The sequence below is a fragment of the Bidens hawaiensis genome, unplaced genomic scaffold (genome assembly GCF_021521415.1).
Source record: "Bidens hawaiensis isolate Kalapana, Puna unplaced genomic scaffold, B.hawaiensis_p1.1 tig00012605_1, whole genome shotgun sequence".
Taxonomy (NCBI): Eukaryota; Viridiplantae; Streptophyta; class Magnoliopsida; order Asterales; family Asteraceae; genus Bidens; species Bidens hawaiensis.
In genome coordinates, this window is record NW_027492035.1 from 586,199 (window position 1) to 599,653 (window position 13,455).

At 36.2% G+C, this 13,455-nt stretch overlaps 1 protein-coding gene across 1 annotated transcript; it reads left to right on the top strand.

Annotated features, from left to right (window-relative positions):
• Nucleotides 1-5,113: 5,113 nt before the first annotated feature.
• LOC143541496 (laccase-7-like) lies at nt 5,114-6,922 on the top strand. The gene is made up of 4 exons (XM_077034312.1): nt 5,114-5,208; nt 5,323-5,454; nt 5,672-6,622; nt 6,751-6,922. Exons 1-4 carry the CDS (start codon nt 5,202-5,204, stop codon nt 6,879-6,881), a joined length of 1,221 nt encoding a protein of 406 aa, XP_076890427.1. The 5' UTR covers nt 5,114-5,201; the 3' UTR covers nt 6,882-6,922.
• Nucleotides 6,923-13,455: the final 6,533 nt, after the last annotated feature.

The window sequence follows — 13,455 nt, forward strand, 5'->3', positions numbered from 1 at the left end:
ACAGGTTGTAAGCAGGTAATCTACTTAGAATGGTTTTATGTGATACGAGTTAGGTTCAATTAAGCTCAAAACTTAAGTGGGCAACAACTCAGAGATTATGATGCCTCCTATCTATTCTCAAAGCGTATTTGGCTTTCCCCAAGTCACCCCGAATTGACTTCGACCCATAGTGTCTGATTAAGTTTGTAAGTACTCTTCATCTGCTTCCCGTTCTCTTTCTTACTCCATGATTGAGAAGTCTTGACATAGTCAGCTCTAGAATGTTTCAATAACTCATAAGGTTTTTTTTTTTTTTTTACGATAAACATTTACATAGACTTCAGAGTAGTAAACAACCGCAAGTCCCGAATCTGGATCACTGCAGTTTCTTCACACACTATCTTTACGGGAATCAGAACACTTACGGGCTCGTGTATGACTGGGTAATCTCTTTTCTGCCTATCATTCGGAAAGATATATATGAAGACATGCAAAACTCTTAAAGAGTTTCCACGTAAAATCGAGTAGATTTAGTTTATATCACTTCTACTTTTACGCACCATAAAAAGCTACCATGACATACAATGACTGTTCTAAAGCCTTTTATGCCTAATAACTTCACTAGTTAAGCACACAGAATCAGTAAATCTATCATTTTCCAAGGTTGGATCAATTTTCTGTTAAAACATAGTAACAGAACTTCTTACGAAGTAGTAGACTTGAAAAATAATTTCATTTCCCTTAAAAAAATTTTGACTTCAATCGCCCCGATCAGTTCAAAGTCTTCAGGTAAACGGTTATCCTGAGGATCCAATGGATCCGTTGGACCGACCACATACAAGTATGTGTCCTTCTAACTAAGTATGAACGACTAATTTTCAGCGAAAGAATAAAAAACTCATCATAAACCGCCACGGTCACTTTCAGTCATCTGGTTAATGGCAACCCTCATACTCTACAAGTAGAAAATGAGGACCAAACATATCCGAGGATATGTCCTTCAAACTGAGGTAACCGACATAATTTTAAGCGATAGTGACATTTTTTTATATGCACAAAAAGCATGGTTACTCGGGATTGATCATCCCATTCAACTCAACAAGGTTTTGAAATCTTGATTTGTCAAACGCTTTAGTATATAAATCAGCGAAATTATCAAGCGTATCCACCTTTTCAAGCACAATTAGTTTCTTCTCAGCACAATCCCATATAAAATGATGACGTATGTCAATATGTTTAGTTTTACTATGCTTCACGGGATTGTTAGTTACTGAGATAGCAGCTGTGTTATCAATTCAAATAGGAGTAAGTGAGAAATTCAGACCATAGTCGCGTAACTGTTGTTGAATCCACAGAACCTGGGAGCAGCAGTTGGATGCTGCCATGTATTCTGCCTCACATGTTGAAATGGCGACTGATGTCTGCTTCTTGCATTGCCAGGACACTAATCTGCCTCCTAGAAACTGACATCCTCCAGTAGTTGACTTCCGACTCTGATTGCACCCTCCATAATCAGAATCTGTGTAAGCTACCAACTCCAAGTCTCCTCCCTTCGCGTACCACAACCCCAGCTTTGGTTTGCCTCTGAGATATCGCAAGATCCTCTTCACACCCTTCATGTGAGATTCCTTTGGGTTTGCCTGAAAAAGAGCAAAAAGACAAACTGCAAACATAATATCAGGCCTAGAAGCAGTTAAGTACGTTAAAGAACCTATAATAGCCCGATACTGAGTTGGGTCCACATCTGCATCGTTGTCTGAATCAGCACCCAATTTGTGATTGACGCAGACTGGAGTATCGAATGGAGTGCTGTCCTCCATCTTGAAGCGTTTGAGCACATCATGGACATACTTGGTCTGATGAATGAACATCCCATCCTTCTTCTGATCAACCTGCAATCCTAAAAAGAAAGTTAGTTCACCCATAGCACTCATTTCAAACCTTTTCTTCATGACGGCCTCAAACTCCTGACACATGGAGACTTTTGATGCAACAAAGATAATGTCATCCACGTAGACTTGCACCAGCAGGAAGTCACTTCCTTCTCTCTTGAAGAACAACGTGCTATCTATCTTCCCTCTTTCAAACCCATTATGCTGTGTAGACTTGCCTTGACCACGTTCTACACGCTCATTTCTGCACTCCTTAGCAAAGTGGCCGTTTTGCTGACAGTTGTAGCATCTTACCTTTGTCTTGTCAAACCCTGGCCTTCCACCGACAAACTTTCTTCCGGTCTTTTTCATAAACCGTTTCACTCTTCTCACGATCATAGCCATCTGCCATTGCAGATCCATTTCTTCCAGATCATCAGCATCAATCCGGTCATAGTCTTCATCCAACATAGCTGGATCAACAATCTTCCCCTGAATGTAGTTCTCATAAGAAGCAATAAAAGAAGCATAGAGAGCAACCTGCTCTTCAGCAGATTTGACACTCAAAGGCATCTTAGAGTAGTTGATGCTAGGAATACTTGGAGAGCAACTACTCTTGCTCGTTTGCGGTTTAGATGCACTAGATCCACCTGCTACAAAGCAAACATCACCATTCGTGTTGACTGACACATGCCCCTCATGTGATGAGTTGGCGCCCGACTCTCCCTTCGAGTAGTAGGCAGCTGATTCAGTCTTCGAACCTGAACTAGAGTTGACTTTAGCACCATACATACCTGGATCTTGAACCTGATCCGTAGGTGTCTCCTTTCTAACCATGTTAAGCTCAAAGGTTCGGAGCTTGTTCACTGCTGTCTCAAGGTCATAGTCAGCAAAGTCTTTATCTTCTCTCATCAACACAGTATACATCTCCCATTTTGGTGGAAGAGCATCAAGAAGCTTCTCAACAATCTCATCTTCTTTGTATGCAATTGAATAGTTGCTGAGTTCAATCATCAGATGATAATATCTGGTGATGATATCATCAAGTGATTCGTTTTTCAGATACTTGAAGATCGAGAATTGAGTTTTGAGCAATTTGATATTCGAAGCACGGATTCCCACATTTCCCTCAAACCGGTTCTCAAGAGCTTCCCAAAGCTCTCTTGCTGTCTTGTACTTTCTAAAAGTATGAAGGATCTCTTGTGGAAGAGCCATAGTGATGGCAGCATGAGCCTTGCTCTCGGCCTCATACATCTTTTTCTTTTCTTCTTCCATTTTGCTGTACTTTTTGATCTGATCACGACCTTCGTACTCCATAGTTGGTGGAATATAACCATCCTGGATGCATACCCACATTTTCGCATCCTGGTACTTGACATATTGTTCGAACCGATCCTTCTAAGCAACGAAGTCAGTTCCTTTAAGCAACTTTGGGGCCTTAGTAGCTGACCCTGCTTCTACTTCCATCTTAACTAACTCTGAGATGTTAATTGACGACATCTTTCTCAAAAACTAAGAAACCCGAAAAAAAAATTTTTTTTTTTTTGAAAAGTACTGTAGGCGAAGTTACGGATAACTTCGCTTAAGTCTTAACTTCGCTGAAGAACTTCGCTGATTCTTAACTTCGCTTGAGGTAAGCGAACTTAGGAGGTAGGCGGAGTTGTAGAGAACTTCGCTTGAGTTAGGCGAACTTGAGAAGGTAGGCGAAGTTGTGGATAACTTCGCTTAACCTTATATCTTCGCCGAAACCCTACGAACAGTGACGGCAACTTCGCCTGATGAACACGAAGTTTCTGCAAATCTGATTTCTGGGTTTTTCGAGGTTTTTGACGGTGTAAAGGGTTGAATACGATGGTAGGAGGTAAGAATGACACAAAAACACAGAAAACACGTCCCGCGAATAGTCGAAACGGGACGATTTCTACACCCGCATGAATATCCCGAACCACACAATTGAGCAAATGCTCTGATACCAATTGTAGGTTCCCTGGATGGATCTGCACGGGATATCTCAATCTACACAGGTGCGGAATCCCTGCGTAGGTTGTTACGAGCGTAGAACACGAATCAAACAAACACACGATACGAATAAACACACGTTATATTATAACCGAAACACGTGATATAATCACTGAATACATACTCAATACTCTCTGGCTCTCACGTCTCTCGACTCACACACGCGTATACGATTGCTTTCAACAACCCAAAACAATCCGTGACCTATCTTATAAATACACGACAACTTCGCCTGATATGTTCAGGCGAAGTTGTTGCTAACTTCGCTTGACTAACAAGTTCGCCTGATAAGCGAACTTGTCAGTAACTTCGCTTAAACATAAACAAAACACAAATAACATTACAGACTGGATTACAGACACTAGACTATGAACTACTGACATTATGCACCAACATATAGATTGACTAGGCTTATGATGAACCTTTGTTGACGTTTGTTTTGATTTGGGATTTATTTGCGTTATGGTTTTTATGATTTAGTAAAAGGTTTATTTATATTAAATTGATGCGTATGGATATTTAGGATTGTTTGATTAATTGTTATTATTCCATAGTTGCCTTGATTATTGTTTGTCATTATGATAGGTTGCTATTAGGTCATCTACTTTGTGTTTATGATTATTATATGATTGATTTTGAATAAAATCATATGAATAATAATTATTAATTAAATAAACCTAAGTGTGCTGCTAACCTAAATAGTTGTAAGGTGCTAGGTTATCGATAGATCTTTATTATTTGATCTTGCTAGATTTAGTTCTTCGTAAGGAGTCCGTCTAGGTTTGATTATTTAATTATTGTCTATTGAATCAATTAAACTGCATTTGATTTCCGCGCTGTAAGGTAGGATTTCGTATAAAGAAACTAAATTGTAAACAATTGGGTGACCGTAAGTGAACTTGATTTTTAATACTGGTGTGCGTTAAAACTTGTTAGAAATCCATAGGTTTTCTCTTGAGAAGGGTCAGGGGTCCTATTTGGTTTTTCTTTTAAGTGTCTATTTTACGATCCCAGTCCATAACTAAATATTTTTGATCGGATGGAAACATGCCCTTTTAAGTAATATATATTTGATCGGATGTACGTACGTGTAGGCATGGTGTTTTCCAAAGGCTAACTCAATGGGCAGATGGTCCTGAATTCGTGACTCAGTGCCCCATCAGACCGGGAGGTAACTATACTTATAGGTTCAATCTCACAGGTCAAGAGGGCACTCTTTGGTGGCATGCACACTCTCAATGGCTTCGAGCAACTGTCCACGGTGCTCTCATCATCCGCCCACGAGAAGGACAGAAATACCCTTTCGTTAAGCCTTATTGTGAAGATACAATTATGTTAGGTACGTACGTATGCTTTCTTTCTTTTCTGTTTCTTAAATATTAATTTGTATATAACTATATATGTGTGTGTGTTTAAAGAATATAATGATGAAACTAATTAATTAACATTTCAGGTGAATGGTGGAACGCGGACCCTAACGATGTTGAGAACGCAGCACTAGCCACAGGAGCCGCACCTGTTAGCGCTGATGCTTATACCGTCAATGGATGGCCTGGTGATACGTATAACTTCTGCCCTTCAAACAGTAAGTGAACCAAAAAAGTTTTGTAAATTTAATTCTAGGAATAAAAATTGTTGTTTCATTTGCGATTTCATATGAAAAATAAAAACAAAGTTCAAAGATGTATTGAGCACAAAAGTTTTTAGGTTCTCATAGTCAACAACCACTCAAATTGATTGATACGTGACTCTTTAAATTGTTTGTTGATTACAGTAACTAATATTGGTTCATTTTTGACCAGAAACGTATAGGCTAGACGTGGTACCAGGACAAACATATTTGGTGCGAATAATCAACGCTGCTCTCAACACTCAGTTCTTCTTCAAGATAGCCAACCACAACTTTACAGTGGTTGCGGTTGATGCAGCCTACACGAACCCATTCCAGACAGACGTAGTCCTCGTGGGTCCGGGTCAAACCACCGACGTCTTATTAACTACAAACCAGTCACCAGGATTATACTACATGGCTGCAAGTCCATATGATAGCTCGTTAGGTATTTCATTCAACCCCAACATCACCACAGGGATCCTCGCTTACCAAAACGCCACACAAACAACACCAATACTTCCCGTCATGCCCAACTTCACTGATACACCAACAGCCTTCACATTTTCTAGCAATCTAACCGCACTTGTCACCAGCCGCTTCTGGTCACCTGTTCCACGAACAGTGGACGAGCACATGTTTATAATCTTCGGGCTCGGGCTATCAGCTTGTGGTTCCAACCAAACATGTGGAGGGATATTCCAACAAAGAATGGCTGCAAGCATGAACAACAACTCATTCGTTTTGCCAACACGAATGTCGCTTTTAGAAGCCTATTTCAGAAATGTGAGTGGAGTTTACACGACCGATTTCCCTGATCAGCCACCAATGGTATTTGATTACACAAACATCAGCAATAGTTTCAATCAGAGTCTTTTGATGACACCCAAGGTGACCAATCTCAAGAAAATTAAGTTCAATTCGACGGTTCAGATCGTGCTGCAGAACACAGCCTTGCTCAGTATTGAAAATCACCCCATGCATTTGCATGGATTCAATTTCTACGTGCTGGCTCAAGGCTTCGGGAACTATGATCCAACAAATGACACCAGAAAGTTCAATCTTGTCAACCCTCAAGAACGGAACACACTCGGAGTCCCTACCGGTGGCTGGGCTGTCATCAGATTCCGAGCAGATAATCCAGGTAAACTTTGATATAATATTTATTACTCTATAGATACAATGTAACTAGACAAACATTATAGAACAACCTTTTATCTTATAGTGTTAGAGAAGTTTGGAATATTATATGTGGAAATGAATATTTTGTAGGTGTGTGGATCATTCACTGTCATTTGGAAGTGCATTTGCCATGGGGTTTGGGCACCGCTTTCTTGGTGGAGAATGGGGGTACACCGGAATCAACGTTGCCACCACCACCCGCGGACTTTCCTCAGTGCTAGAAGCAAACGCGGGGGACAAGCTGACTTCAATTGTTCATATGAAGGATATGCAATATATATACTTATATGATTAATTTGTAATGTTTTCGATAATATTTATTTGTTGTTAAATCATAAATGTACCCTTTTGGATTATGCTTATTGATGCTGTCTAAATAATAAATAGACGATTTCACATGGATTCAAACAAATTTGTTTAGAAGAAACATGATATCCGATTTTTTGGAATTTAATTTACATAAACAGACTTGACACCTTACAAACCATATATGACATTCATATCAAATCAATTAAGGGGAAACGCTCAACACAAATTCTGAAGCCAATGTTAGCCGATTAAAACAACATAATCTAGCTGGAGTAGGGCTACGGGACTCTTCAAATTAAAGAGTTCGGTGATCTAAAAAAAATAAAAAGTCGCTATTTTAAAATAAAATAAAATAAAATAAAAGCACGACCCAAATCTTTTTGTCATATGCTAAATAATAAATAATAATTAAACCTGTCACTGATCTAACAAGTTATTTTAAATTAAAACAACTTTTCTGTGTAATATACTTACCTCTCTCTCTATTTGCTTATCTATTAGGTTATTTTAGATTAGGATAGCTTTTCGTTTTAATAATTTATGTCACTTTCCACTAAAGTTAAAAGTTTGTTACTAGATCGAAACAGAAGACTAGTGGGCAACAAACTGTGGCGTTACCTCTTTTTAAATTGTAAAACCCAATCTTTTAAAAACTATATTTGTTGATTTTGCAGTCATAACATTATTATGCGTGACCCATTGAACACGGGTATATAACTCTACAGCTTCAGACGCGAGGAAACTAAAAGTGTCAAAAGCAAAAGGAATAAATACATGTTGGCTGTCAAGACACGCCTTCTCATGTTTAGTCATCTTGCCTGAAGCAGCTTTAAAAGCATATTGACCGGCTGTGAAACCACTACTCCCTAAACTCAGAAGAGGGGAAACCCTTGTTAAATCCACACACGCATGTTTTCCCACTATCCATCCAAACACAAAAATATCAACCGGTCGAAGAGATGATCCTCCCTCCGACGGGTCAGTCAGAAAATTTACGGGTGCTTCTTTCTTAACAGAAATTCTGGTCCGCATGAATATGTCAAAGAGCACATCCCTAACCAGATCGTGCCACTTTAAATTAAATATTGTTTGAAAAATCCGGTTATAGTTATAAATTACATTTTTTTGGTTCTAAACAATATAAATAAAAGTCTTAAATAAAATTATTATTTACATAATTAAAGCACAACAAAAAGAAATAAAGCAAAAAACATGTAAAATGCAAACCATGGTATTTTGAAAACCCAAGTTCGAAAAGGTGTTGCTCGCGAGTGGCAACCATGGGCGGATCTAGAGTGCAAATGGGTGGTTTTCGGGAACCATCCGAGTTTCGAAATAATAGTGTATTGATATGTAAAAAATATTAGAGGAACCACTTTATAAATTAGAAAGGAACCACTTTATTTAGAATAAAAGCGCTGGACTAGCTGGTAAGTTGTTGGTTTTGTAAATGAAAGGTCATGGGTTCGATTCCTTACAACAAGCAAATTTTTGAATCTTTTTTTTTAAGTCAGCCTTATATCAGTTTAGGGTTTTATAAAACATATACCTACACAGTGGCTGTTTCTCTCCCTTCCTCATACTCACCCTTGTTACTCTTTCTAGAATCTTTCCACTGAAAGTTAAGTTTACATTCATATGTTAGATATTTAATTGTTCTTGATGTTGTTAATTGCTAAGTTATTTATTAAATTTTAATTTTAATTTGTTAGTTTGGTAGTTTTTGTCAGTTTTAATTTGTTAGTTTTTAATTTGTTAGTTTGTAATGAACTCTGCCCGAGCCCTCAAACCGACCCGGAATTTTTTATACCCGATTCTATGAAATTGAAGCATATAAAAGTAGTGCACCATCTGAAAAAAATTCCTAGATCCACCACTGATAGCAACCCACTTACCACCAAGCCATTCTTGACTTTTCTGTTTAATCCCTGGTTTAGGGGTATATAACTAGAAAATTAAAGTGGCGGCCCATAGTGTTCATATTAGAGCATTCTCATCTAACCCCTTATTTTATGTGATGGGTGTTTTTATAATTTAGAGAGTGATTCGGGATGTTGTGAGTGAAAAGTTTTTATATTTTAGAAAAAATAGTGATTTTTCTGTATATTTGAAAATCTACTGTTCATCCCCTAAAATTTTTTAATATATTTTGAAAGTTATTGTGAGTGACGGAAAGAGAAAAGGTAATGATAAAAGGTATAAAAAGTATTATTTAATTGAAATGGAGAGAGAAAATGTAGTGAATTTTAGCATCCCACCTCTTATCTCTAAACAAAAAATTACACTAAAACTTACTACATTTTCTCTCTTAATTTCAATTAAATAATACTTTATATACCTTTTATCATTACATTTTCTTTTTTCGTCACTCACAACCACTTTCAAAATATATTAAAAAATTATAGGGGATGAACAGTAGTTTTTCAAATATACAGAAAAATCTCTATCTTTTCTAAAATATAAAAACTATTCATTCACAATACCCTGAATCACTCTCTAAACTATAAAAAAACTTATCACATAAAATAAGGGGTTGGATGAGAATGTTAGCCATATAATCTTAAGTTCTTAACCATATATTAATATACATTACAAACTCTTCTCGTATAAATATAACTTTGTGTATGAATTTTGATCTCTCTTTCAATTCCATATGTCTTTCTATTGTGCTATTGTTTTATCGTCTCCAAGAAAGGGCCGGGTAAACATGCGACTAGAAGCGTATAAGCTTTAACACGTACGGGGGGTCGGTTGAAATAATATTTTTTGAAGTTTGAACACGTTTATAGCTATTATTTTATTAACTGATTAATAAAGGACCAAGTGTATATATGATAGGTAATTAAATCTTTGTCTCTATTATCCCATTCCACCCTTTGTGGACCCACACAAAAATTATTTAACCTATAGTCCCCAATGATTAATCGAGCCTCATTTCCTTTCTCCGTAATTACGTCTTACGTGTGGTTGGGACCCCTTAAGAATGGACTGCCAACAAAATTTAATAGGGTAGAGGAAGGCATATATGTGAGGTAAAATTGAACAATGCCACAAGAATTTACGTTATAGGATCTCGGTTATAGCAAACACATTTGACCAAACAGAAGAGAAAAAAAACAAACACGAGACAGAAGAATTTACATGGTTTAGCCCAAGCTGACCTACGTTTGTAGACTGTAATGACCAAGACTCCAAGAGTTTATCATTGCTTTATGTCCTCAATTGAGAGATTACAAGTACAAGTGAAATAAACGAACCCTAAAAAGATAAATAGGGTTGGCCAAAAGACCTCTTATATTTTCAATCTTCATTAAATCCAATAAACATGTTTTCAACTAAGCCTAAATCTAAGATCCAAGTCTCACAAACCCAACACCTTTAGCCAAATGGTATTTTTTTTCTGTACGTATAAAATGATGTCCCTCTTTATTAGGTCGAGGGGTTCGAGTTCTTTAGAAGAAATTACTATCAATTTTAAAGTAGATTTATAGGATGTGTGGCATTGTTCAAAAGGTGAATGACAAGAAACAATTAACTCATGCATCCAAAGCGAAATATTTCTTGAATTTTTCTTCTTGAAATAATGAAGGAAAAATGGATGCTCTGCACAATGGGCCAATTGGACTCATCCTTTCGGCTTGTTTAAATTAACCAACTAAAAAAGTAAACTAATGCCAAACTGGCCCAAACGAATTCTAATATAACATTAACCATACCTAACATAATCCTATCTTTATCAAAGTTATTGATTTGGTATGAGCATGGTATGATATTGGCAAACCATAAGTCTCTCATAGGATAAAGAGTCTGTTTCCAACAAGATCCCGACGTCAATAAAACCATGCCTGAACATGAAAATATATTAGAAACATAAAACCGAAGAAATAATAATAATCAACAACAAAATATAACATTAGTAAGCTACCTACAACATGCATTCATTAGAAAAATATAGTAAGCTAGCTACAACATGCATTCATTAGAAAAATATAGTATTAACGTACCTGCTATATTGATGTAATATCTATGTTTCATCAGTAGAAATAAATAAAATTAACGTAGATAATAATAAATAAAGCGTAAGGAAACGAAGACAATAATGTGCTATGTAAAAAGTCACCAGCCACTAAGACAAATGGATGTTCTACATAACAAAATCTCCATGAATAGCGTATGTATAATTAGCCAAACTAAATGAGCAGTCTGATTGCATATAAAAACATATATGATGACATAAATACAAAATATATTATAAAATCATACCGAGTATATAAGTTTATTATTTATAACTTTATTTACCGATTTATATGGGGTCAGACATGATAATGTGTCATATCAGATTCTTACTAGAATGAATTACACTCTAAACACCAAACCATATAACATAAGATAATTATCGGTCAACATTTTTAACGGAATAAGTATCGGTCATTCCTTATGTGTAGGACATAGGGGTTTGTCACTCATTTCGTCTTGTTGGATTGACGTTAGAATCATCCATTAAATGCAATGATTGTGCAACGGAATTAAGGGTAATCCAAGCTTTGTATCCTCAAAAGACAAAGTCTATGACAAACCAGAAAGTAAAAGATGCTTTGTATATCTAATGGATATCAAGGACAATAAGTACATTATTTTTCAATATAATAAGACGAAACAAAGTAATTATTTTTAAATTTATCAACTAATTTCTTCCTAATAAAAGGATATGAAAATAAACATATTTTTATTTGAAATAATTTAGCGTTTTTGAAGATTTCTATATAGTAACATTTTGAATTGGTAAATAGTTGTTAATTGCCATAGGTCTGTCTACATGGCACCATGTGGTGTGTGTTAATTGGTCCACTTTTGTTTCAATTTATATTTGAACCTCTAAACTTTAATATGGTTATCATCCGGATATTCGGCCCCTGAATTTTAATAATGCTTTGTTTTTTTTTACTCCCTCAACGTTAATAGAATTATCATACAGTCTGATGTGTGTAGATTATGTACATATTTTTAGGTGTAATTCCTAACATGTTATCAAGGTTTTAGATTTGTATAAATAATAATACTGTAATTACTTAGACTATAACCGCACACAACAGACAGGTATACCTATTGTGACATTGTATAGTTTCAGGTAATAAACAAATAGTGAATCCAACGACACAACTGTCACTACTCATTTCTTTGTTAATCACCAAATAGTTCTTTAGTTTATCGATTTTGTGGGTTTATTTATAAGAGAGTAAAGCAAATGGTAGAAAAGTAAATAATAGCATATGAGTAGAAAACTTCAGATCAAGCACGGCATTACTTGGTATGGAATTCGATTGGGATATCTAAATGTTAAATCAAAAGTTTGGTGGTGTGGTACTTCGTCAAATGCCCATGACCTTGCCTGATCAAGCTTCACTTGTTTAGTAAGGATATTAAAAATGTAGATAAAAAAAAGATTTTTTAAGTTATCATCCAACCATCTTACTTGTATTTTGAGGGGTCAACACTAGAGGTTGTCCTCGTGTTTTGACAAGTGATAAATCATCATTAGTTGGTGATTTAAGAAGGGAACGCACTATCTTGACATAGTATATTTTTGTAATGGGTTAGGAACGTTATCTTTATATAGAGTTAATTAGTTGTTAGGTGAAGACTTGCTATCTTGGCATAGTATGATTAGAAGAAATTGTAAAGTAATTGGTACTTGGTGTGGTTGGTGAAGAAGGTGATCACTTCCTTTGACGAGTGAAACGTTGTATTAGTGATCACTACCATTTAAGGAGACGATTAGTGAAGAAAACTCTCGATCAAAGATCCGGAAGAGGATGTAAAGTGAATTGGTTAACTTTCACTTGAACCTCTATAAATTCAGTTGTGTCATCTCTATCCCTTAACTCTTTACTTATTTATGTTTATTGTCGTAAGTTGTGAAAAGAGTTTAACAAAGTCAGTAACTCACTAAAATTGGATTAAAAGAAATGAAAAACTATTCACCCCTTCTAGTTTTCTGCAATGTTCACACTACAATGAACTCCTGAGGGGTTAGTGTTTGTGTGTGTGTTTATGTATGTGTATATGCGTGTATCTATATATATATAAACAGGCTCGGTTTAGTTTTTGGTCAAATGCATGAACCTATTTAATGAATCTAAACGGATCATATTCATGTTCACCCATATAATGTATGTATGTGTATCTTTATGAACAATGTAAAACACCGAACAATGGAAAATGAAGGCAAAGAAAGCCCAACCATACCGGAACAAAAGAGTGAGGATACGTATTACCGACACATGGAGGGTCAATACCATTCTCACAACATCGGATGAGAACGGTACGAAAGTATTTGTTTATTCAAGTCGTAGTTAATTTTTTACTCAAGTTGTATGTTAATAACTAATACTGATAACATATTGTTGTAGCAGTGTGAACCGGGAAAGGACCCACAATGCCTTAGGTGATTGTGAGGAACCACACTAAGAAAGATCTGGTGATAGG